We start from the raw sequence: 21,304 nt of genomic DNA, 5'->3' as shown, positions 1-21,304 counted from the left end.
TTTGCATGGCTCAATCATGTCCTGGTTGAAGTTAGTTCGCTACGCTCACTCACCTTTAGGTTGGAGCTCGTTCGCTGCGCTCACTTGCCTTCAACTCGCCTCCAGGTTGAAGTTTGTTCGCTACGCTCACTCACCTCCAGGTTGAAGTTCGTTCGCTACGCTCACTCACCTTTAGGTTGGAGTTCGTTCGCTGCGCTCACTTGCCTTCAGTTACATTTGACAACAAATATGCGTAAAAAACAAATGGAATAGAAACCTATTTGATAGCTCTCATTTGTTATGCATAGATTTGTTTTTAAAAATTAGGTTATCATTACAACAGCTGTTTCCTTAATATTTTAATTTAATCAAGAAATGAGAAACATGGCATGGTAAACAAAATAAAACGGTTGAGTTATCGCGCTAACAGACACATATATAAATATATATATATGAATGTAAACGGATGGTGTTTTTGGTCTCTAGGGATCTCAAAACGAAAAAGTAAATCAGTCCCGGGTCCAGGTCTTACCATGAGTACTACGGTAATAGCTCATTCCCTATGGGAAACTCGCTAAAAGAGGTTATAGCAATTAGTGAACATATTTTGTTAAATGCGGTGACATTTACAGTAACATCATTGAGGAATTATGATAGAATTAGATTAGATTTCCACACTGAAACAACAGAGTGACGTACCTTATAAAAGCTTCTGACTTATCTCAGGATCAAACCATGGTCTTCTGATTGCTAGGAGAGGAGATCACAATAGCTTTAGCTTAGGAAAGTTAGACGGTCTCTCACTGGACCCAATTGTAGATTAAAATAATCTTTGATTCATTCAAATATTTTCTATTTGAACAAAATATTGCTGTGTTGGTTTATGATTGTATGGGTACCAGCTACCGGTCATAAATCCAGGGGCCATATTTATAATCCAATTTAACATAACCTAACCAAACTTCTATATCTGGATTAGGGCCAGAGGTGGCCGGTTCTCCATGTCCCGTTGGTTTATATAGATTGGATTTAATTGGATGTCTACCCTGATGATGAATAAAAAAAATTTGTAGATTATTCTTTCTATAAATCAGGTAAAACGATTTAAAGGTAGGGTATATACTTACTTAGGTATTTTAAGCCAAGTATGAATGGAGTATATGCATCTTGTATGTGTTTATAGTTTCTTTTGAAGTTTTTTTTTTACCTACTAACCTACCTACTACCTAACTATTTCAAGTTCCTTTACTTATTTTAAAACATCTCTTTTGCTGTCTCGTTTAGTCATGTTTGTGTGTTAAGTTACTTTTTCCAGTAACTTATTGTTATATATTTGTGACAGGTGACACGGAAGTATTCTCCTATTTCTTTGGACCAATCGCAGTTCTGCTGCTCCTCAACTTGACTCTGTTTGCTGCGACTGCTCGAGAACTCACTTGTGGACTTTGGAAGACGGAAGTTGTCAAATCTAACACAGAAAGGTATCGTAAATTTACCTTAAACTTCATATGATATTTTTAATCTGTAAAAAGTCTAAACTTTTAACATTATTGTAAGGTAATATTCAAATTAAGTAAATTATAAATTCCATAGGCTACAATTCCTAGTAGTACTACGATAAGTTTTAAAATTACTGTTGTTTATCTTTGAACAAGATTAAAAGTGTTGAGTAATTAAGTCCAAGGTTACTATTGAAGCTATCACTACCCTAGCTTGCTGGCTGCTCCAAAGAAAAAAAGACAGAGTTACCGGTAATTTTAGTAGATCAAATTGCATACAAAATGCAATAGTGTGTGACAAACTTTAACTGTGAGAATGTTCTTGATTTTAAATATAGATTTACTCTATGTTTGAAGACACTCATACAGATTTACAAATACTTTTCCTGGTGTAGATTTAATTTTTATAATAATTGATTTTAAGTCCAAGCCGTACATGGTTTGATTAAAAAATAAAGACAATATTTTTTATGGTTTAAGCTATAAAAAATGTTTCTCAGATTTCAACTACCTTGTTTTAAATCCTACAGTCGCAATGAGTCAATAAAAACAATAGAACATACAGGAAACAGAGTGAGAAATAGGATGATTATTTTCACATAGTTGAAAACTAGTGGTATGGTTTCATCATTGTAGTTTGGTTTTTTATGACAAAACAAACTGAAAAACTAGAAGAGGAAGCTGGAGCTATTATGCTTTGTCAGGTGCATGTAATTTGGTTTTACTGCCCTCATTGTAGTATTGTTGAATGATGCATCATTGTGTAATTAGCGTCAACTTTACTGTGAGACAGGTTACATTTCCTGTTACGTTATATTGATTTATGAAGGAACAATTGATACATGTTATATTGATGCCTGAAGGAGAGAATGTTTGTCATATCCAATCAGAGTGTTATCTAAATGCAGCTTCAGTAGAAAAAATAAGGACTCCCTCAACCTTGAAATAGTTATCCACTACAGTTCCCTTTCTGGTTCAACTTGTTAAAAACAAGGGAACAAATAAAAATAGTTTGACTAAAATTTACTTAAAACTATCTGTTTCTGTACAATGAACAAAAGAATCTCTGTAGGTAGTAGTACACACTATCATTGGAATGTTAAAAACAACCAATCTCCATGCCCAATTACATATTTTTCTCAAACAATCTTGAATCGTGAAGATCCAATTTCCTCAAGAACTGATTCCAAATCCATCAACTCCAAATCTCCATAAAGTTATCCACAGTATCCTTTGTATCCAAATGCCATTGTTCTCTTCTATAATTTCATGCCAACAATGTAAACTTGAATGAAGTCAACTGAGGAGCCAATCTGGAGGCAACAAGCCATTGTTCACTGTTTGTAAAGTCAGTCTTTGTCAGGCAGAGCAGCTCATCTCAGGCTGCTGACTGGCAGCAGTCTAATGATCAACCCCTGGAGAGGAACATAATTACATTCTCAACCTCTGTTAGTTACATAATTAGGCGTGTTTGTTACAACTGTGAACAGAGGTATTAATTAGGGACGACTTCCAAAATAGTTGATGCTCACAATATATGTACGGTAATTGATTCTTTACATTTTTTTGTATATAATTTCAAAGCCTAGGGACTCCACTTTTCTTATTTTAATGATGCCTGTGGAATGCTAATGAATATTGAAACTGGGGTCGAGGTGCTTATTGTAGTAGTCTAGAGATCACATTTAGCTTCAGCACTAATGTGATAACATTCTCCATGTTGTAAAGCTCTACAAGAATGTATGTTTACTTGCATAAACACAAATAATGGACTTTTAAATAGAAGATGATAAACTTAAAGACTGTTTTGAGGACCAATTTAGTATCAAACTATAGTTATATTCCGTGGATTAACATTAAGTTACTAAGAATTCACACCATTTCTTTTTTTTTACATTTATTAGGTTAAAGTTACAACAGTTAGGTACCAATAAATTCACACCTAAATATAACTTGTAATCTGAAAAGTTTTGTTTTTAGGGAATTCCCATGTAGGGAATAAGGTATTATTACCTTAGGTCTCATGGTAAGGCCTAGACCCGGTACCAAATTACTTTTACGTTTTGATGTACCCAAGAGGCCAAAAACACAATCCCATAGTATTCATTTTCACTGACAATATCACCTGTTTCTGTTTTATCAGACATTCCAGAACGTTGTAAAGATGACTGTTATTAACTGTGGTATTCCCCGCAGGGCGACTCTAGGGCGAGTGTGCCTCAAGCTGGTTGTGGTGATGGGTGTAACATGGGTCGCTGATGTTGTCTCGTGGGTCGTCGGAGGTCCCAACTATCTCTGGTACCTCACTGACCTCATCAACGCCCTTCAGGGTGTTCTCATCTTCGCTGTCGTAGGCTGCCAACCTCAGGTATATGATAAAACCATAAGAAAATTCTTGTTAAATGAAATAGAATAGAGAAATTACATGTAGCTCAAAACAGGATTTTTATGGTATTCCGGAAGTACCACATTTCATCATCAAAATGTTTATTTACAATATAAAGACAATCATGGCATCAGCAAGTTTATTATAAATGAGGTCCAATAACCAGAAGAAACAAACAATTTAAGGAATTTTTTGGGAAAACAGTATCTTTTAACTCTAAGGCTATCCGGGCCTCTAAATTATTGTAAATAATTTATCTAACAGTTTTTCTGTTATAAGATTTGAGAAAGTTAACATAAATTAAATGATAAGAGTTATCCTGGGAAGCGTTATGTACTGAGGAACACTTGCTATTAAAGGGAATTTTTATTTATTTAAGTTTTATTTAATTAACCAATTACTAGTTATGAGGAGCATTAAAAAATCTAATTTTATGCCTAAAGATTTATGTCTTTATCTGAATTAAGTACAAAAATATCACTGTGATAGAAATTACATCACATAAGGATTGATGGTGAAACTTGGTTTTGTTTTGTCGTCATTGGATTTTTGTAAATTTGTTGTTTTGTTTTGGCAGTACGACCAAAAGATAGAACAACAACAAAAGTTGAAATAGATTTAATGCTAAATCTTTGCTTTTAATACCTAAAAATACCAAGTACCAGTGAATACAAAAAATTTCCTTATTCAGGTCTGGGCAGGACTCAAGCGACTCTGGTGTTACCGGGACTCCCCCGGGGATGGCAACCACGCAAGGTCGTCCTCATCCAATGCGCTGCCCTCCTGCGGTGAACAAAACACCTCGACGACAAAGGGGATGGAGACATTGTGTTAGTTCATGCTTCCGTGTACATATGTATAGTGTGTTCATAGCTTTACGACTAGCAAGTATTTTATAATCAGACAATAGTTTGCTTTATGTGATTCCCCTTTGTGATATCAAAGCTTTGCTTTTACTGTGGGAATCAATTAAACATTTTGAAATTGGAAGAATTGTTACAAGTACAAATATATTTTTACACTTTGTTAATTAACCCAATTGAAATATTGGGAAAACTGACTTTGAGGTTTTGTAATTTTTCGACATAGACTCTGAACTGTGTGCATTAAGAAAATACATATTTTGATAGTGATGTTTGTTCAAACGGAAATCTCGTGTTCAAGCTCATGTTGGTAATTGACTTAAATTTATATTACCGGTATTACTGTATAGAACATTGATACTGTTTGTAATATTTTTGGCTATTTTAGTGCCAATTTTGCATAGGCCTACACACAACTATTTTTTTTAGATATAAAAGTCCTGACAAAAGTTTTTTGTACCTTTCACAAAAGTTAAAAATATTTTTAGATTTTGAAGGAATTTGGATTTGACAATTTAAAAAGACTCATGAAATGAACCATCATCAATGAACAGTTTATGCAAGGAGGTTTATTTACAAGTTTCATTATGGCTTTTGAACTAGATAATGATTATTGTTAACATTTCCCCATCATTAGAATGTAGTAAATGTAAAGAATTTTTTGACTTGTCAAAATGTAAATTGCTGTTCAAAGTTAATAGTCGCTAAGCTCTACGCCTCCTGTTTGATTAATTAAAATCCTCCACAACTGAATTTATATGTGTTTAGTGATAGTATGTATTTTTTTGTAAATATTAGAAACTAGGTTGACATAAGTATTTTTAACAATATAAGCTTTAGCTGTTATGTTTTAGTATTATTTGTTTCTTATGTTTATTTTTGTAAACATTTATGATATTTGGTTTGCTACAATTTGGGTTCAGATCTTTGTTATTAAAACTAGATATTTTTTAATAATAGGTAAATTATCAAAATTGATTAAAATAATTGAATTTACTTTATCTTTAAAGTTATAGTTTGTTTGGACTTTATAACTTGAAATTAAATAAACAAAAAAAAATAAAAACTACCCATTTTGAAGAATAGGTTTTATGTGTCCCAAATGGTTGGGTTTCAGTTTCAAGCTTGTACTATATTGATAAAAGAAAATTGAGCATTTGAAACGACTTTTAAACAATTCTGGTTGCCTAATATGATTTGAAACCTAATAAAGATCTGAATCGAGCGATTTTAGAATGAAATACCAAATAAAAGCATTTCTGCCAAGAACAAGACTGATACAGCAGATAGCCAAATAGTTGTTGTTTCTTTTGTTTAAATGTTGTTAACCACTTTTGTAACTTAAGCTGATAGTCTTCTGTTTACTGTAGTAATCCATTTGGCAGCTTGTTTTGCAGGATAAGAAAACGACAGTGTTGGTTGTTTCGAAAACCAATAAAAGTATTTTTTTGAATTTTAATGGGTTTAATTCCTTGTTCCCTTGGAAACCAAATTATTATTTAGTTGCAACTTTTTCACAATACTGTGAAGGTTTCACTCAGAAGACACATCACTAAAATTTATTATATTTTTAAAAAGAGGTGATTTCTACAGAAACGTGGTAATTCTATAGTAACATGCAGTTTACGGCTATAAAATATTTATTAGCACACTAGTCTAAAACCAAACACAGTACAAAAACATTAATAAACGACTGCACAATAGTTTAATTGCCAAACAAACATGATATATACCTAGTTTTGAATGACTCAGTTATTTAGATTAATATATTATTACTTGAGTTGTTTTGAAAATTGAATGTACATTTTGACAATGCTTGTCAGTAAAGAAAATTATTATTATAATACAAATCAGAGAATATCATAAGCTTCTGGAACAGTACAAAGTATTATACCTTCCCTATTATTACACAGACACAGCTTTTAACTCCCTCTTGATGTGGTACATGAGTTGAACAATGGACGATGGACTGATGCCTGGAACTCTGCTGGCTGCAGCAATCTGAAAGTTCATAACTGGTGAAAAGGGAACACAAACATACTTTTTATGTAATTTGACAGAAAACAATTTTTATCGGTTTTAAAACAATATATGGTAAGAAAATAAAAACCCGGCAAGAAAAATTAATCAACTCTTAACCATTGTTATACAGGGGTCAAAATCTAGACAAAGGAGAGCAGCACAGGTTTGAAATGACATCATAGGCTGCAGTCGTGTAGATGGCAAAGAGCTGCAAATCTTTCTGTCTTCCTACTTTTTCAAAATGAATCTTGTATTCTTACCATCCCTATGTTGTGTGCTAGTTACTACTCCATTATGTATATTTTATCACAGTGTTACTGATGTTTAAGCTGCCACCACGGGACTCTATGTCTCTGAGGTTCTTGGTTTAGACAAGGTTAAAAACTAACAAGCCTTAGACAAAAGTGTGAAAGCAGACATTGGCTGTAGTGAAAATACAGTGTTGGTAAACGCTTGAAACTTTTTCAGACAGACATACACACACAGTTACCACATATTCTTTATTATATTATAGATATACAAAAAACACTCACAGTTTGAGGTTGGACTGCAATAAGCTTCTCTCTATCTTCAAACGACAAGGACATCTTCTCTCTGAATTAATGAAAAAAAAAAAAAAAAAAAAACTCTGTAAAAAGTGCACTAACAGTTTTATAAATACATTAAATAGTAAAACATAACTGTAGCTCATCTTAAAAGACATTCTTAGATTAATGCTACAAAAACAAGAGTACCTACTTACTTTGGCAATTAGTTTACTATCATGACAACTACACTATTATTGAAAATGGTAATTAAATTAAGGCATCAATGGCGACAAACATAAGGTAGCATTGCCCATTTACTCATATTGCTAAAATACAGAGTTTAGATGAATTTTGTTATGACTAACAAATACTTTGTAACACCCAATCATAGATAAAAAGAATTAAACATAGACAGTCAGCTGTGCTGCAGTTACCATAGGTTCTGGCGCACACTGCTGGGAGCGCCATATAGTTAAGGCATACGCACTACGTAACTACATGGTGCTCCCAGCGGTGTGCGCCAGAACCTATGGTAACCATGGTAACCACAGCACAGCTGACAGTCTATATTTAATTCTTTTTGTCTATGAGCCAATCAGCCTGGGGTTGATTTATTCATGACATGGCAATTTTAGATTTGTTTGGTGGTAATCTTATCAATTTGATTCAATATACAGAACAGAAAATAATCTATATAAAGGTGGTTAGACTCAGACATAAAACAGGATAAACAAGCAAACTACACAAATTTACAGTTATTTGGAATTTTCTCTGTAACCATTAAGCGTACAACAAAATGATTTAGAAAGAAACTGCTTTAAGTTGATGTTTTAACTTGTTGGGTTCCAAACTCCAATCGTCAATTTTGTGAACACAACAAATAGACAGAGGGCTCCTTAATGTACCAGGGTATTTCCTTGCCATTTCAAATTTCCGTTGTTATGTGTGTCAATTGTCAATTGATTATAGCAGTTTATATTTTTGACTTGAACTTTATAAATCGGTCTACAGCAGTTTGGGAAATAAATGATTCACGAGGTCTGGATGTAGTGATATTTTAACATGTTGGCTACCGATGGCTCATAATTGACCTGCAGTGATTTTTAATTTATGGACCAGCTTTCATAAAATCGGTCTATTACTGTAGACCATAATCTATTCATGTGTTTGTTTATTGTTTGTTAGAGCTTATACATTTGTTATAATTTTCTGCAGTTGTATGGACATTATCATACCCTCTCACAGTCACCAGAAACGTCTAGGTCCTACTATGAGACCAACAGTCTTTTATGGGGAAATCGCTAAAATCAAAAACAATCCTGAATACAAGGACAATTTTTGTAAAATACAATATAGGATCTAGTAAGAAATCTAATCTCAATGCTACTTCTTTTTTTTTAAAATCAATTTTAAAATTATAATTACCTGATTTTGAAAACTACTTACTACACCAAAATCTCAGTAATATATATACCCAAAAGTGCAGTGATGCTTGTGATCCTCTGCCATAATTGTTTACTCCTCTAGGCGATATTAAAATATAAGTCTTTTGGTGATCTATTGGCATTTCTCGGTTCCAAACAAAAATCATATACTTTTTTTCCCAAAAATATTAATTCAGGTAAAATTTCCCAGCTAGTTGACTGGACATCATGCTAAAACTATCCAACTCATCAAAATCATCATCAACCAAATTCTACAGTTTACATGTTAACGTTCTACTCACGAAGTATAGTCAATGCTGGGAGGTATCATCAATGCCTCTTCTCTCCTCACAGCCTCCACCTCGTGTAGTTGAGACTCGACCACTGAGCGGTACAGGGCTTCTACCATGAGTCTGTGGAACACATGCGTCTTGTCTCTCAAGGGGAGGAAGTACTGCGGCATCCGGTCCAGCAACATCTGTGGGTCCACACCGTCGTTGATACAAGATAGCAACTCCAGCGCTCTGGGAAGTAGAGGTCATATCAGTTACAGAGAACCCATCAGAGGGTTATATTTACTAAGTTGTGGAAGGAGAAGGGAGAGGAGTTCAACTGTAGAACCTAGTTAAAGCTGTAGTAAAGCATGGATCTTTAAAATACTTTAGGCTAATTTAAATTGAAATGTCAACCATACAAAGGAAGTCAAGTATGAATAAAGATGAGTGTAGGATGAGTGGTGCGATCTTGTAGTGTAGTTACTGACTAAGGCCAACATGTTCCTTAGACGGACTGCTAAGAGTCCTTGGAGGCTAGTGGCTATCTTGGATGGTTTCAAAGATATTGGAGCAGTTGAAAAAATTACTTTTTCATATTCCTTTAAACAAATTTACAAACCTAATATTACAAAACATGTCCAACATTATTCAATATATTATTCAAACTTGTACCATTTACTATTGGATACTGACTGTTGTATCAATAGTCAAAGCTAATACTGTAAACATTTACAAAATGGCAAATCTCTTTCCAAAATGTTACAATGGCAATAGATTTTGACCAGTCACACTGATCATGATCAGGCCCAATCCGAGAGAGACCTGATTTTTATCTATCATATCAATTTACTTGTAAATCTATACATGTAGGCCTACAATAGCACCAACCTGAAAAATGTTAATAATAAAATTAAACATTTAAAATTCTTCCTAAACCGGTTTAACACACCAGTTTCAGTAAATAACTACGAGTTTGATGGACAATGGTATATTTGTCTAGAAATAGAACTTTATAGCTAAAAATTTCTTAAACACATTCAACAGACTTTTCTCAGCAAATAACTCACGTTTTGGTAGTAGAGGCTTGGTTGGGGATGGGCAGGCCGAGATTTTTGCGCCAATGATAAATTGACATTGAGACATCGCTGCACAGATCAATAGCTTCATTCAGATCAGCTTTCGTTTTCAAAAATCGTTTCATTCTCTTTTCTGACACACATCCAGTGTTGTAACCTAATGTTAAGTAACATTAGTTCAGTGAATAACAAAATATGCTTTAAAAGGAACTTCATGTTCTATGTATTGAAGTGGTATGATGTAGGTATGAATAAGGCTTTATACTTCACTCTAAACTTATTACTAGGGGAACCTGTGCAATTTCGCACAAAATAAGATTGATCTTCTCTTCTTGCATGAATGAATCCATTTATGTACACATTATGTACATTTATGTAAATAGTGTTGTACCATGACATAGTTAATGCAATCTTTATTGTCAATTTGATCTCAATAAAATGATTTGATTTAGTTAGTAAAGTAGTCAACAAAAAATAGTAAGTAATAAAAATAAGTAAGCTGAAATTCACTACTAAACAAATTATCTTTGAAAAATAAGGATTATCATTGAAAAATAAGGATTATCTTTACACTGTTGTTCATTGTATTTTATAAAATTTTTGCGGTTCATATTTAGAAGCTTTGTTCATGGGAGACACGGACTTTACCGGATGGCATTGTGTCATTGACTAGGTTCAACAAAAAATTAGCAAATTTCTCTTTTTATCCAAAATAATTTTATATCATTTCCTGCCACCACGGCAACGTCATGGTCATCACTCTGTTTCGCCTCACAAAATTACATTAGTTTAAAAGAAATCATCATAGGTACACTGATTCTCATCTTTCAAAACCAAACCAATTGTAATTCAACCTCAAAACTAGCAGCAAAGCAACCCTGGCTATGCCCAGGTACAAATACGATGCACAATAATGGTTATATGATCAGTGTTTCTGTTTTTCCCACCTTTTATCATATAATATAAGATTCTTTACTCATGTTTGTGTTAAAATACTAAATGAATGTTAACATGTTGCAATACTTAAAAATACAACAATCTTCTAGATTCGGGAAATTTTAGTTTAGTGGAAAAGCAAATGAAACAACTGGACGATCTACAATTTAAATTAAAATTGTAAACATAAACAAATAAACAAACTATTTTTTTATTTCTTTCGAGTTTTATGGCTATAAATAATATAAAAAAAACAGAGGCTAGTTTGCAAATCTGCACATCCAGATGCGTGTTTTGATGTCGGAATAGGTCTTAAAACAAAAAAGCCTTTTGGGGAACAAACTTTTCCTTCAGTTACCTAACAATGTACATGTTCTCTCACTGATTTGAGAAAGCAAAGTGGCCAATTCGCTCATCATTCACTCTAATTACTTTGTCTCACTCCAGATTTGCAACGTGAAGGCACGAAATAGTGAGCGCGTATCATGCAGGCAACGTCGTATGCGCGAGAAATACGTTGGCACCACTGGCTGTAAATCAGCTGGTCAGCTGTTGTACTGTTGTATTTGTCACTTCACATTAAATACTATATATTAAAAGTTCACTTCTGTGTAAAAATAGGTTATGTTTCTTCGCCAATTTATTTGTTTTATGGTAACTGTAGGAAAAGTATAATGTGCAACTCGAGTTCAAAGTACAATTGCCTCACTCGAGAAAACATTCCTCACTCGCCTACGGCTCGTGAGTAAGGATTTCTCTCGAGTGAGTCAATTGCTCACTTTTCTCACTAGTTGCACAAATAACTATTCCATGTAGCGTATTGATCGGCTTACAACAGTATTGTTGAATCAGTTTTCAGCTTATCTCAGTATGCAGATAGTGATGTAGTTGTATTGTTTGCAAGCACACACCTTTCTCAGTAAGCCGCAGATCAGCGTTGTCTGGCCTCAGCAGCAGTCTAAACTCAGCTCTGCTGGTGAACATTCTGTAAGGTTCGTTGGTGCCTTGCGTAGTCAAGTCATCCACCAACACCCCGATGTAGCCTTCTGTCCGATCTATTGTTAGCTTCTCTCTACCGAGAGCCTGAGATGTTAGAGAAAGAAAAGGCAATTTAAAACATACGACAGCAAATTTTATTATAGTTACTTGAGTGTCAAAACAGATTCGGGGCTATAGTTATGGAGTTTAAAAAGAAATTTCAATATGAAGCTGAAATCTTTGACTATTGAATATTGACCAAATAATTAGACATCCCATTCTACTTATAAAGTTGCATATAAAAGTTGTGGCTAGTTTTACAATAAGAAGGAATGTAGTTCCTTCAACTGGCAGAGTGTGCTGATGTATGTAAATAACTAATTCATTGTAACATTGTAATCTGTTATTGGATGGATTTCACAATCATGCAGTTCTATTAAAGACTACATCTCTGGTTAATTGATAATTATGTTTATGCAATAAATAACCTCTTGATCAGCATTGTACGTGTTATTAAATTTACGGAAAGTAAATAAAAGATACATCTAATAATACTTAAAACATATAATTACGCTTTTACTGTTAACTCACAAGACGGTAAATATAGCCTACATAAAAGACGGTGAGTGGTGATCGATTTTGATTGGACACTCCAATCATCATCAGACCCAATAGGCGAATGACATTGGGTAAACTTCTATGACCGTATGCTTTAGTCTGTATGTTAAAATATACACACAATTTGCCCTTTCGCACAATTTGTTTTTCAGGATTAATTTTGCCAACAGTGTCATTTAGAGGCTTCTGATTGACTATAACGAAGGTTTAGTAATTGAAAAATAATTATTTTTGTTCATAGAATGAAATTATAAATGCCTCAAATTCAATTTTATATTTTTTTATTATGAAATTAAACCGTCATAACCTAACCTAACCAACCAAACGTGCTGACAATGAAAAAATCTAATGAAGGTTTATTAATCAAAAAAATAGTTCTGTTCATAAAATAAAATTATAAATGCCTCAAATCCTATTATAATAGGATTGTACGTGTTATTAAATTTACGGAAAGTAAATAAAAGATAAACCGTCATAACCTAACCAAACCAACCAAACTTGTTGATAATGAAAAAATCCAATACAAAAAAATAGTGCTACGGGCGGGATTCGAACCCGGGTCCTTCGGATCATCAGCCCAGCACTCTATCCACTACACCACCGAGGCCGATGGCATCAATGGTATCGACGCGGTAATGATGTTCCCTCAGCCAATCAGAAGCCTCAAAATAATACTGTAGGCAACACTGATCCTGAAATAAAAATTCTGCAGCCCTTTCACCACATTTGATTACAGGCTGTTACTGATGTCAACTACTTCTGTATGGTAGTAATGTTCTAAACTCAAAATTCTGTTTTATTTCCTGTTTTTGAAGTAGTAGCCTAAGTCTGATTTTTGCATGTTGTTGACATTCTGCATGACCCAAGGAGTGTTGTTTCTTTGTGGGTCTGACTATTTGAGCAAGCGGATTTCTGTTTTAGATGAGATTTCCCAGTGCAGGATAAGTCGTGGTGAGAGGCTTAACCTACCAAGTCTCCTTAGAGCTTCCGCAAAAGAGCTTTTCATACTTTGATTTGAACCTTCGGTGTACAATGTGCTACCTAATGGCCAAAAGACTGATGGAACAGACATCATATTAATAAAATACATCTTCTTAGTTGTGCGGTCAAATTATAGTACAATGACAAAAGTTGTACCAGAGAAATGCTAAGTAAAAACATGTTTATTTGTTTATTAACTACCGCACAAGCAGAGTTGATCCCCGCCAGTATACCCTGGGCAGCAGCCTCCTCGTAGCCAGTGGTGCCGTTGATCTGCCCCGCCAAATATAGCCCCGTCACTCGCTTGGTCTCCAGCGTGGGAAGGACCTCGCGGGGGTCCACAAAGTCATATTCAACTCCATACCCTGAAGTACAAATTACAATGTTTCTGTAAAAAATATGTTCTGGAATTTAAATACAGGTTGGAAATAAAGTTAAATATTTCTAAAAGTAATAAAGATAGAAATTTAAAACTTGGTACATAGTTACTGGGCATTAAGATCAATTTAACACATTATTCAAGATGCGCTACCTCCTCTGAGGAACGGTCCGCTAAGAGTCAGAAGAAAATCTTAAATGTAAGTATAGGTTGATATGCACATCAAATTAAAGGTCTTTGTTCATAAAATACAAACCCGAGCCCAAACGGGTAATAAATGACAGCTTTTCAAAAATGAATTGAATTAGCTTTTCTTACACGCTACTACCCAGGGTGTAAACAACCCGCACCACATCATCCAGAAGTTTGAAGAAAACCATAAACGTATGAATAGGTCGATATGCACATCCAATTAAAGGTCTTTAATAGTAGAATATAATGACGCAAAGCTTAGCTCAAACAAACAACTGAGTAAAAAATGGCAGCTGTTCAAAGATTCAAAATAGTATATTCAAGAAATCTTTGAAGGGCTGCCGTTTTTGCCTCGGTTGTTTGTTTGAGCTAAGCTTTGCGTCATTATATTCTACTAGTGAAGGCCTTTAATTTGATGTGCATATTAGGCTATACTTACATTTAACATTTTCTTCTGACTCCTTGTGGGCCGTCCCCCGGAAGAGGTAGTGTATCACCGAATCATGTGTTACAATTATTTTAATGCCCAGTAATTGTGTACAAAATTTTGAAGATCTATCTTTATTACTTTTTAAATATTTAACTGTCCCAGGACTTTTTTCCTACCCTGTATAGAATATAAATCTATATATAAAAGGCAAAGCCCTCACTGACTCACTCACCACTAATTCTCTTACTTCCCATTTACCTAGGAGGCTGAAATTTGGTACACTGATTCTTTAGGCATTAAATAGGAAAACTAAGCTGTTTTTATTCTGATCGGACTCTCGGGCTCCGCCCCAGTGGCTCTGGAGTTTCCCATTATAACCTTATGAGTACTCATATTTAAATGGAATTAATGAATCTTAACAGCTGTTTCAATTAAACAAGTTGGTTCTGTTCTATGATGTTCAATAGCATTAAAGTTACAATGATTACCAACAGGGTGCAGCACTATTATTTCTTTTAAATTTATGACAACAGCTAATTTGCAACCAAAAGGTGAGTGAGCGTAGCGAACGAACTTCAACCAGGACGTGATTGAGCCATGCGAACGAGCTCACTTATAAAGTTAAACGGGGCAAAGCCCGCGGGTACAGCTAGTACAATATATAAACAAGACATCCATTTGTAAATATCTTTAAGTAACATTTTTATTTTGTCTGTAACTTTTTTTTTAAGTAGCAAAAATGACAAATTTGCTGACATAAATATTTTTTTTTTGGTAACATTGTTCGATAACAAAGCGCTGAGGTATACTTTTTGGTTCCTGGATTAAAGATTAATATTCATCAATTTTCTGTTAAAGTCTATGGCCTGGATTTTGATTTGTAGAATGAAGAAATGACAGCTATCTCACCTCAGAAAAATAGGTACAAAGAGGACACATAAACACACAATATTTTGTCCTGTGTGGGGCTTTTTTAAGTGTAGAAAAAGGGAATTCACAAAATTGTTGCCGTTATCAACAACGCAGTGTTGCCACTTTTCACTAGTTTACTTACAACTCTTTCTAAGGTAAGTATGCTGCTATCCCTTCATTATATTTACCTGTTTGTTTTAAACTACTCACAGCATTTTACAATGGATCATGTTTAGAGATGGACTTTCAAAAAGATTTCATTATTCCTAAAAATATATTAAGACCAGTAACTGACAGTATATACCTGGACGTAAGACCTCAGCTTGCTCCAAGCCAGGTATGCTGTGTACCATCTGCACTTGTACCTCAGCTGGTAGAGTACAAGAGAGACCATTAGGGTAGACTACATTGGTGTCTAGACCCTCAGGCTCCAGCCACACCTGGTGACATCTTCCTTTAAACCTGAGTACATCAGCATTGTATAGTACTACGAGATTGGACACCAACAAATTATATATATATCACGGAATCATAGTTTGATTTTAAACCCTCAATACGATAGCAGTTATAGGATTAGGGGGTGTAGGGCTATCTAAAATGTGTAATTTAGATTACCGAATGTTCGAGGGTTGTCTGTAAAATGAGGTCCCTACATATCTACTGACACAGCCAAGCAAGCCAACTCAAATCTGACATCATTGTCAAGTTCTTTACTTCATCCATTACTATTCTAGCCGGTTTCCAACCCTATGCAAGGATTAGTTTTGTCAGAGAACCCAATAACATTGTGGGAAAATATTGACGCTTTTACTTGAAAAGATCAAGTATGAATCTATGATTAGGTTTCTGTGAGAAGGAGATCAACACATATTGCAATCTTCTTCCTGTTGTTTGGATTAGTATGTAGAAGAGTGTCCAGACGTAGAAAATGTACATAAGTGGCTTAGTAAGGTTGCAGAAGACCGTACACATTTATACCGGGAGCCAGCCTTGTTGTTAATCAGTTTCCTTCCAGATTAAGGTTAAGGTTAAGGTTGAGGAAACTTTGCTTGCTGATCTTACCTAGCTGAGTGTCACCCTTATCAGTTTGGGAATCTGTTGTTCAATCGCATACAAAATCTTCAAGCAAAACTTTGGTCACTGAATAAAATTAAACTGATGTACGTCTGCAGCCAACCCACACAGTGCAAAAAACATCTTACTATTGTGCAAATCTTACAACCATCTACTAACTCTTCCCCCTTACACATGTTCTAAGGCCAACCACTTTTCTTCATTTACATCCATCAACTGACAACGGACTTCAATGAATTTGACATCTTAAACCACAGAAATCTTGTCACAGAGCACATTCATATATGACGGGGCAGTGTATTTTCCTTACATTGTTATTCACCACTATGATTAGATGATTAGGCTCTCGCCACCTCAAGTTGAGGCAGCCCAAAATAACCTTCAGGCTCATACTGGCCGTTCTCTCACGAACCTTAAAAACAAACAGTAATGTTTGTTAAATTGGTGTTATAGCTGTGAACTGGTATTTAATATAAATGATTATGATTGTATTTATGTTTATATTGAACTAGGGCGTTCTTGGAAGCGTCGCTTATAAGATTGCAAAGGAGTTGCCAGGGACTGACCATTATAAGCATGTAGTATACAGCAGTGTTGGGGAAGCTACTTTTAAAATGTAGCTAGCTACAACTACTGCTACATTTCCAAAAAAGTAGCTTAGCTACAGCTACAGCTACAGTTCCGAAAAAGTAGCTACCTAAGTAACCTACCTAGTAAGTAAGCTACCTAAGTAGCTACAACTACAGCTACAATGAAATGTAGCTACAGCTACAATTTTAGCTACTTTTCCAAAGACGTTACTTTTTATTCCACGCACATTAGGTAAATGTAAAACTAATTGCAACTACATTTTTATTGAACAAACATTTAAAAAATGCCAGTACTGTATCTAACATTACTTGGAAAAACAAATTATTCCTAGATTGTATTTAATTTGTTGGCATTATAAACCTAACATTACAACAACAGAACAGTTGGGTGTCCCATCATATTTAGTACTTATTTTTAAATAGGGCTATTATTATTTTTAAGCATCTTATATGTAAATTTCATTATAAGTTCAAAGGACATACAACTACACTATACTTTAAAAGCTCATTATATTTCTTTAATATAGATTCATTTGTAGATGTCTTATATCAACAATTAAGACCAATAAAACTGTAAAACGATTATTTAAAAATACTTTTTTGTGTTACAGAGCCTAGCCTACTGAAATTGGAGTTTATTGCCTTTCTTTACTTTTAGTGTTAAAAACGACATTGCTATAACTTTTAACCATAGTGATAAGTTACTTGTTCTATGAATAACACTTTTCAAAGTCAAGAAATCGTCCTTTATTGTCATTATGCATAGGGCAAATTGTGCTTCAACCTAGTTGGTACAGAAAACAGTATTCAGCAACTTATCCTGAAATCGGCTTTTAATTTAAACTTAAACATGTTAAAATTTGTAAAGTAAAAATAACATGTAGGCCTACTTGGCTATGTAACAAGTTGGCTATAGTAGGCTTGTTCTTGCAAGGACTAAACAGATATATTCCTAATAATTGAACTTGGTATTCGTCTTAAACCATAGCCTCAGTCCTATACAAGAGCTGTTAGCAGGAGCAAACTATGCTATGTTTTCAATGTAAGTTTCATGTTATATGGATAATTTTTCATTACAATTATCATGTAGTCTAGGCATATCTTATCTCATCAGGTAATTTCATCTTTGTTAATTTAGTAAACCTTTGAAAAATCTTCGTAATCTAACCAAGGAATGGCTTGTGATGATAAACCACAATCAACAGCTGAAGCAAAGGTTGAAAGACCAGGTTTCTCATTATTTTAAGGTGTGTTGGTTTCCATTAAACTCCAAGTTGAAACATTATCAATATAATAAAGAAACTAAATTGATTACTAATTTCCCTGTCAATCACTTGCAAGAAGTCAATAGCTTCTCTTGTCACCGGTCGTTTATACGTCGTCTGCATCTAGCGATTTTATTTTACCTGACAGTAATCATAGAGTAGTAAATTAAGGAAATGAGAGCCAAAAATGTGGATAACACTCATTTAATGGCCTCTATGTCCACACAACGTTGTACTTGTAATAGGGAATGAAACGGCTGTAACCAGCTGTATGACGCCAAGAAAGTAGGCCTAATTTTTTTGAAAATCTCAGTTTGAAAGCGGTGGGGCACACGGAAGATTTCTCAGGTGCCGTTTGACGTCACTAACTGCTGACGTCACTAACTGCTGCGACTGAAGAAACAGACAATTTTATAATTTTCTATCATTAAATTAAACTGTCATAACCTAACCAAACTAACCAAACGTGCTGATAATGGAAAAATCGAATAAAGGTTTACTAATCTAAAAAATAGTTTTGTTCATAAAATAAAATTATAATTGCCTAAAATTCAATTTTATAATTTTTTAATTATAAAATTAAACTGTCATAACCTAACCAAACTTGCTGATATGAAAAAAATGTTGATAAAAAGTTAGTGCCGCTGGCGGGATTCGAACCAGGAACATTCGGATTATCAGCCCGCAACGCTATCCACTACACCCAGGGCCGCGTTAAGGGTCAGTGGAGCCCTGGGCAAACCCAAAAGCGGTGCCCCCTTTTTTCCTAGTGCAGGCAGGCGGTGGTTGAGGGGCACCCGGTGGGCGCCCCCAAACCTCCGGTGCCCCTGGGCATATGCCCAGTCTGCCCGTTTATAAAAGTGGGCCTGACTACACCACCGAGGCCGATGGCTCTATCCGTATCGTTGCGGTATTGGTGTTCCCTCAAAGTGACGTCAAACGGCACCTGAGAAATCTTCCGTGTGCCGTTTCGGTTTGAAAGAGGTTGTTTCACGTAAGGTTGAGGTTATAATAAAAATCACTATCTCAAACAAATGTTAATGTAGCAAGAAAAATAGCTAAAATTCCGCTACAACTACATTAAAAATGTAGCTAGCTACAGCTAAAGCTACAACATCTTAAAAGTAGCGTAGCTACAGCTAACGCTACAAAAAAAGTAGCGCGCTACTGTAGCGTCGCTACTTGTAGCGCGCTACTTCCCAACACTGGTATACAGGGTGTCCCGGAACTCTCTACCAATATTTTAGATTTTAGGGCATTGTTCCTGAGTAAGAAACATATCTAAATAAATATCATATTTAAATTGTCCAGAAGTCCTTAGTTACTCACACAGCCACCATTTTGTTTTTTCCCTTATTAATTGATTTCTGAAAAGTGGTTAAGAAATTGAAACTTTGCACAACAATTTATGACAACTAGACAAAGCTACAACAAAATTATGAAAATTTTTCAAATTCATAAAACAAAATGGCGGCCATTTACAATTTTGTTTCTTAAATAACTCAAAAACCGTTAATTTTACAAAAGTTTTACAAGAATAACTTTTTCAAGGAAATTTAAATACAAATCGATTGACAACTTTAGGATTGGACAAATATTAACTGAGATATGGCAGCTTTAGTGATACGTGACCGCATGCCTCTGCGTCTGCATGCACTGCACCTAACCTCCAGCGGTCACGTATCACTAAAGCTGCCATATCTCAGGTAATATTTGTCCTATGTCAACATTTAAGGTGTCAATCGATTTGTATTTAAATTGCCTTGAAAAAGTTATACTTGTAAAACTTTTGTAAAATGAACGGTTTTTGAGTTATTTAAGAAACAACATTGTAAATGGCCGCCATTTTGTTTTATGAATTTGGAAAATGTTCATAATTTTGTTGTAGCTTTGTCTAATTGTCATAAATGTTTGTGCAAAGTTTCAATTTCGTATATTTAACTACGTTTAATAAAAGTTATAAGTGAATTAAACAAAATGGCGGCTGTGTGAGTAATTAAAGACTTCTGGACAATTTAAATATGATATTTAGATATGTTTCTTAGCCAGGAACAATGCTCTAAAATGTTGTTGGATTACAAACTTATTGAACTAAACTTTTCCTAAAACTCAGGAATTATGTTTGAAATGTACCTGAGTGTCTTTGTCTCGATGCTAGGACAGTATCGAGGGCCCGTAGTGCCTCCTGTCACGTGGACATTGCAGTGTAAGTTGTCTACCACCAGTTTCTCTACATCTCTAGACGTCATCGTCAGGTAACACAGCTTCTGCTCCTCAGGCTGCAGGTAAAAAACTCAGACTGTGGATTTAATTTTCATAAAGGTGGATCCAACCTGATAAATATATGTTTCCATATTCACTCCTAGGAGAAAAAAACCCATACAGCCTCAACCCTTTTCACAAAGGCGACGGATTTGTTCGCATTATGGATGTAGATGTGGATGGGAAGCGGACATTTCCGCTCATTCTGTAGAAAAGACAGGTAAGTATTTGTAAAGTAACAAGCTGTTTTACACCACTATGGTGTTCATCTCTAGCCATCTGCAGGAGCAATGTGACCCTGTCCAGGAAGGGTTGCTACAGGAAGCTATTGTAGAGTACTGGGAAAATATCTTTGCATAGTAACTAAGAAAATATTATTTACGTGATAAATTATTCAATGAGTTTTGTAACATTTGTCATGTATTACATACAGCTATTTTCAAAATAAAATTAACATTTGGTACAATGAAATCCAGGCCACTCTAAAAAAGTTTATAATTTTTTGCTAGGAGAGTTAAAATTAGACTTAAAAAAGTACCTATGTATTAAAGTTGATTGGAAATTATGAAAAGTATTCCTCCTTATGACATTCCAACTAAATTTGTTCAGATTTTTAGGAAAGAGACACATTAAATA

General features: G+C 34.6%; 2 protein-coding genes across 3 annotated transcripts in view; one reads left to right on the top strand and one right to left on the bottom strand.

Moving 5' to 3' along the window:
* Nucleotides 1-6,186, top strand: part of LOC129005171 (probable G-protein coupled receptor Mth-like 1) — a 99,198-nt gene extending 93,012 nt beyond the window's left edge. The window contains exons 4-6 of the mRNA XM_054433994.1: nucleotides 1,322-1,460; nucleotides 3,675-3,846; nucleotides 4,556-6,186. Of these exons, the coding sequence (XP_054289969.1) occupies nucleotides 1,322-1,460; nucleotides 3,675-3,846; nucleotides 4,556-4,699 (455 nt within the window). The 3' untranslated portion in view covers nucleotides 4,700-6,186. The remainder of the gene's footprint in view (nucleotides 1-1,321; nucleotides 1,461-3,674; nucleotides 3,847-4,555) is intronic.
* Nucleotides 6,187-6,342: 156 nt separating this feature from the next.
* The window catches only part of LOC129005154 (protein MTO1 homolog, mitochondrial), a 28,735-nt gene continuing 13,773 nt past the window's right edge, over nucleotides 6,343-21,304 (bottom strand). The window contains exons 5-12 of one of the 2 annotated variants that reach the window (XM_054433982.1): nucleotides 20,540-20,685; nucleotides 15,782-15,939; nucleotides 13,766-13,929; nucleotides 11,899-12,070; nucleotides 10,043-10,208; nucleotides 9,003-9,224; nucleotides 7,283-7,343; nucleotides 6,343-6,728 (exon numbers count right to left, since the gene is read on the bottom strand). In XM_054433982.1, the coding sequence (XP_054289957.1) occupies nucleotides 6,633-6,728; nucleotides 7,283-7,343; nucleotides 9,003-9,224; nucleotides 10,043-10,208; nucleotides 11,899-12,070; nucleotides 13,766-13,929; nucleotides 15,782-15,939; nucleotides 20,540-20,685 (1,185 nt within the window). In that variant the 3' untranslated portion in view covers nucleotides 6,343-6,632. The remainder of the gene's footprint in view (nucleotides 6,729-7,282; nucleotides 7,344-9,002; nucleotides 9,225-10,042; nucleotides 10,209-11,898; nucleotides 12,071-13,765; nucleotides 13,930-15,781; nucleotides 15,940-20,539; nucleotides 20,686-21,304) is intronic. The other variant, XM_054433974.1, reaches the window with a different exon arrangement.

The sequence above is a fragment of the Macrosteles quadrilineatus genome, unplaced genomic scaffold (genome assembly GCF_028750875.1).
Source record: "Macrosteles quadrilineatus isolate MER2022 unplaced genomic scaffold, UCM_ALF_1.0 Scaffold_1__1_contigs__length_201487025, whole genome shotgun sequence".
NCBI lineage: Eukaryota > Metazoa > Arthropoda > Insecta > Hemiptera > Cicadellidae > Macrosteles > Macrosteles quadrilineatus.
This window is presented reverse-complemented; position numbering and strand designations above follow the sequence as displayed.